The sequence below is a fragment of the Macaca thibetana genome, chromosome 4 (assembly GCF_024542745.1).
Source record: "Macaca thibetana thibetana isolate TM-01 chromosome 4, ASM2454274v1, whole genome shotgun sequence".
Classification (NCBI taxonomy): domain Eukaryota; kingdom Metazoa; phylum Chordata; class Mammalia; order Primates; family Cercopithecidae; genus Macaca; species Macaca thibetana.
The window spans coordinates 30,991,939-30,997,493 of NC_065581.1; the positions used below are offsets into that span (position 1 = coordinate 30,991,939).

At 49.9% G+C, this 5,555-nt stretch overlaps 1 protein-coding gene across 1 annotated transcript; it reads left to right on the forward strand.

The window, feature by feature from the left end:
* The first annotated feature begins 1,494 nt into the window (after positions 1 to 1,494).
* Positions 1,495 to 5,311, forward strand: MUC21 (mucin 21, cell surface associated). The gene is given in 4 exon segments (XM_050788437.1): positions 1,495 to 1,555; positions 3,750 to 4,276; positions 4,278 to 4,811; positions 5,129 to 5,311. Coding segments are annotated over 4 exon segments (1,305 nt in total).
* The last annotated feature ends 244 nt before the right edge of the window (positions 5,312 to 5,555 follow it).

Below are 5,555 nucleotides of genomic sequence, written 5' to 3' on the forward strand. Positions count from 1 at the left end.
AAAAGATCCTGTCACCTCCTCCATTCCTTCTCTCCAGCTTCCTCTCTCTCGCTATATGATCTGTGCAAACCAGCTCCCCTTCTCCTTTGGCCATGAGTGGAAGTTTTTTGAAACCCTCACCAGCGCAGATATTGGTGCCATGCTTCTCGTACAACCTGCAGAACCGTGAGCCAAATAAACCTCTTTTCTCTATGTTACCCAAAGTCAGGGATTCCTTTATAGCAACACCAATGGACTAAGACAGAAAATACAGACTGTATATTGGGACCCCATCAGCCTGGTCACAGATGCCATCTCAGACCTCCCCAAACCCTCTGCTCATTTGGGTCTCTTCAGTCACGTTCATTTAGCTGTTTCCTCTCTGCTGGCCATATCCAAGTGTCCAGACAAAATTCAAGGCTCCTCCAGGACTTGGACCGTTGTTCTCCCTCCTCCCATCAGATTTGTGTCCTGATATGTCACTGTGTCTCTCCCTGCGGGGTGTACTCTCCTGAAAGATGCTCCCTTGGAACTGAAGCAGAGGCACATCAGAAGAATCTCAGGGTGGAAAGGCTCCTATAGAGCCCTCTGAAAACAAAAACAAAACAGAGGGGAGCTCCTATGGTTGACGGTCAGCAGGAGACCCTACCCTCCTTCTCCTGCTATGAGTCTGACAGGGGACATATTCAGTACTCTCCCACACCCTCAGTTCCCATGCCCCAGAGACCCCAAACATGTTTTCATTATCTCTCTTCATTATGTCTTCTAGATCTCTCTTCCCCTGTTACTTCAATGTGCATTGTTGAGTGCCTACTGCATACTCAGCAACATTCCATTTGTCTTCTGCCCATGACCCAGGAGCCCAGATTCCTAGTTACTGGTCTCTTTTGGGTCCCCTATTACTGTCTGCTGTAGAGATGTGAGGTCCTACCCTCTTGGCTCAGCTCATTAGGGCTTCTTTCATGCTAAAGCAGGCCTACAGGACTTGGAACAGGTTTCTAACCCGATCCCTGCTTCAAAGGGTGGGTCCCTTCCACTCTGACAACCATGATCTCCTTATCCCATTCTACTTCCTGCTGCAACCCAGCCCAGCACCCTGCCTAGTGTGACCATGTCATTCTCCTTTCTCACCTTCCTCTTGACCCCCGCTCTATTCCTTCCCAGGCTTGGTATCATTCTGTCACCTGCCTGTAGTTGACAGACTGTCAGGTCAACTGCCCCACCCCTCCCCAGACCATATGAAGCTATAAAGGCCCCTGTAGCTCTTTCACAACAGAGAAAGAGGCAACTACATTGCCTGGAGGAAGCCTAAGGAAGTCAGGCATCCAGCTGCCCACCCCTGAGCCCAAGATTCTTCCCAGGAACACAAACATAGGAGACATATGCTCCTGGAAGCACCAGCCTTTATCTCTTCACCTTCAAGTCCCCTTTCTCAAGAATCCTCTGTTCTTTGCCCTCTAAAGTCTTGGTACATCTAGGACCCAGGCATCTTGCTTTCCAGCCACAAAGAGACAGATGAAGATGCAGAAAGGAAATGTTCTCCTTACATTTTGTCTACTATTGCATTTAGAAGCCGGTAAGTGATTTTATTTAAAAGCGGGTGGTCTGAGAACCTTTGAGGAGTTGGGGGAGACATGACCACTGCTGGGGCTAGCTCTGCTTCTCTTCCATAGCGTGAGGATCATCATTTTACTCTCATCACTTCAGCCTAACAATGTATGTCACGCAGGAGGCAGTCAGACACAGTGGTTAAAATTGGTCTCTGGTCTCACGTTGCCTACGTCTGAATTATGGCTCCATCTATTAACTGTGTACTTTAGGTCAGTTGCTTCTCTGTGCCTCAATTTCTGCATCTGTAAAATGGTAAGAACCTATGTGATATGGTTGGGGGTTTAAATATTAAGAACAAGAAGGGTTGGCTGCTTTTAAAATATCACTTTTCTGGTAGGGTGCGGTGGCTCATGCCTTTAATCCCAGCACTTTGGGAGGCTGAGGCAGGCAGGTCATTGAGGTCAGAAGTTCAAGAACAGCCTGGCCAACATGATGAAACCCTGTCTCTACTAAAAATACAAAAATTAGCTGAGCATGTTTGCTTGCCCCTGTAGTCCCAGCTACTCAGGAGGCTGAGGCAGGAAAATCTCTTGAACCCAGGAGGCAGAGGTTGCAGTGAGCTGAGATGGTGCCACTGTACTCCAGCCTGGGCAACAGAGTGAGACTCTGTCTCAAAAAAATAAAATAATAACACAAGGCCAGGCTTGGTGGCTCACGCCCATAATCCCAGCACTTTGGGAGGCCAAGGCGGGTGGACGTCTTGAGGCCAGGAGTTTGAGACCAGACTGGCCGACGTGGTGAAACCCCATCTCTACTAAAAGTACGAAAATTAGCCTGGTGGGGTGGCTTATGCCTACAATCCCAGCTACTCAGGAGGCTGAGGCAGGAGAATCGCTTGAACGTGGGAGGCGGATGTTGCAGTGAGCCGAGATCGCTCCACTGCACTCCAGCCTGGGCGGCAGAGGGAGACTCCGTCTCAAAAACAAATAAATAAATAAACAATAACATAAAATAAAATGTCACTCTTCTATATTCTACAAACTCAATTTCTCTCCTACCCCTACACCTAATTCCACGTCAGCCTCCCACGTACAGGCTGGGGAGGTCGAATGTCTTCATCCTTCAGGGAAATAAAGGGCAAAAATTTGACATAACCTTAACTCCAGCCAAGCCTCCAAGAAGTTAAAAGCCTTCCCTCTATCTTTATACATTGGTTTACAGCCCTTAATCCTGGGAGCTCTTATGTATTTGAGCTACATATAACTTGTTCTTCTCTAGCCTTGGCCATAGTAATCAAGGGCCCCGGAACTTGAATGCATATAGTCACCTGGCTTCTTGATGAAGATGCAGGCTCCTGGACCCCATCTCAAACTCTAATTCATTTAGTCTAAAATGATTTGCTTAAGAATATTTTCAACATACTCCCTTAAGTAATTCTGATATAAGTGTTTTCTGAATATTATTCTGAGAAATATTTTCCAAGAAGGAAGCAATACTACTTAAGAAAAAAATTGGTCAATATATACTAGTTTCACCTAGTCCTATAATTCTTTTAAAATCCTTTTAATCTGTATTGTATCTTGGATAGCAGAATGTGGAATAAGCTTACCTACTACTAAAACTAGATGATGTAACTCTGGTGTTGGGGGTAGGTGGGTGACTTAGCTTAGTCTCCACAAGTGCGGATTCAGTAGCCTGGGTTCAGTTTCCTGTTCCACCACTCACTAGCTGTGTAAACTTGGGCCAGTGTCAACATTTTTTTTTTTTTTTTTTTTTGAGACGGAGTTTTGTTCTTGTCGCCCAGGCTGGAGTGCAATGGCTCGATCTCGGCTCACTACAATCTCTGCCTCCCGGGTTCAGGTGATTCTCCTACCTCAGCCTCCCAAGTAGCTGGGATTAATGCCTGGCTAATTTTGTATTTTTAGTAGAGATGGGGTTTCTCCATGTTGGTCAGGCTGGTCTCAAACTCCTGACCTCCGGTGATCCACCCACCTCGGCCTCCCAAAGCGTTTGGGTTACAGGCGTAAGCCACTGCACCCGGTCCAGTGTCAACATTTTTAAGCCTCAATTTCTTCATCTCAGCTGGTGATAATAATAGTATCTATGTTATAGGGCTGTAGTGAGCATTAAATAAAATTATTTATGTAATGAATTTAGCCAAGCAGTAAGCAGAAAGCATATATACACAATATATATTTGTCATGATATGATTTCTTCAGCAATAAATCCCAGTGGGACTAGCACCTCTGCCAACACTGGACCCACTGTGACCTCCAGTGGGATCAGCACAGTCATGAACTCTGGGCCCAGTGTGACCTCCAGTGGGGCCAGCACAGCCACCAACTCTGCGTCCAGCACAACCTCCGGCGGGGCCAGCACAGCCACCAACTCTGAGTCCAGCACAGCCACCAGCTCTGAGTTCAGCACAACCTCCAGTGGGGCCAGCACAGCCACCAGCTCTGAGTCCAGCACAACCTCCACTGGGGCCAGCACAGCCACCAGCTCTGACTCCAGCACAACCTCCAGTGGGGCCAGCACAGCCACCAGCTCTGACTCCAGCACAACCTCCAGTGGGGCCAGCACAGCCACCAGCTCTGACTCCAGCACAACCTCCACTGGGGCCAGCACAGCCACCAGCTCTGACTCCAGCACAACCTCCACTGGGGCCAGCACAGCCACCAGCTCTGAGTCCAGCACAACCTCCGGTGGGGCCAGCACAGCCACCAGCTCTGAGTCCAGCACAACCTGACTCCAGTGGGGCCAGCACAGCCACCAGCTCTGAGTCCAGCACACCCTCCAGTGGGGCCAGCACAGCCACCAGCTTTGACTCCAGCACACCCTCCAGTGGGGCCAGCACAGCCACCAGCTCTGAGTTTTTGTCCAGCACAACCTCCGGTGGGACCAGCACAGCCACCAGCTCTGAGTCCAGCACACCCTCCAGTGGGACCAGCACAAACTCCAGTGGGACCAGCACAGTCACCAGCTCTGACTCCAGCACAACCTCCAGTGGGGCCAGCACAGTCACCAGCTCTGACTCCAGCACACCCTCCAGTGGGGCCAGCACAGCCACCAGCTCTGGGTCCAGTGTGACCTCCGCAGGCTCTGGAACACCCACTCTGACTGGGACGCACACAACTTCCCACAGAGTTATCACAAGTGCCTCTACTGCAGTGAGTGGGGCGAAGCCTGGGGGGTCCCTGCTGCCATGGGAAATCTTCCTCATCACGCTGGTCTCGGTTGTGGCGGCCGTGGGGCTGTTTGCTGGGCTCTTCTTCTGTGTGGTGAGTGCCTAATATGTAAGAAAATGCCTGGGGGAGGGAGCAGCAGAAACACAGGGAAACGGCTGTGAATAGAAGGGGTCTCAAGTCAGAGGTGGGTAGGGAGGAAGGGAGATCAGGAGAGAGTAACACAGAGAAATGGCAGGTCAAAGCAGAGGAAGCTGGTGACCTGCAGGAAAAGGGGGCCACAGAAAGGACTGGAGGAAGGAGAACTAGGAAGGAGTGTGGCTGGAAGTGGGAGAAGATTCCAGAAGGCATCTGTGGTGAAGGCTTGGGAGACAGGGATACAATTATGAAACTATTGACTCTTCTTTTTCTAGAGAAACAGCCTGTCCCTGAGAAACATCTTTAACACAGCTGTCTACCGCCCCCATGGCCTTGGCCCAGGCCCTGGAGGGAATCGTGGAGCCCCCCACAGGCCCAGGTGGAGCCCTAACTGGTTCTGGAGGAGACCAGTATCCTCGATAGCCATGGAGATGAGCGGGAGGAACAACGGACCCTGAGCAGCTCCAGAAGCGAGTGCCGCATTCTTCAGGAAGGAAGAGACCTGGGGACCCAAGACCTGGTTTCCTTTCATTCATCCCAGGAGACCCCTCCCAGCTTTGTTTGAGATCCTGAAAATCTTGAGGAAGACATTCCTCGCCTCTCTTGCCTTTACCAGACACTGGAAAGAGAATACTATATTGCTCGTTTAGCTAAGAAATAAACACATCTCATTTAACACACATGACAAAGAGAAGCTGTGCC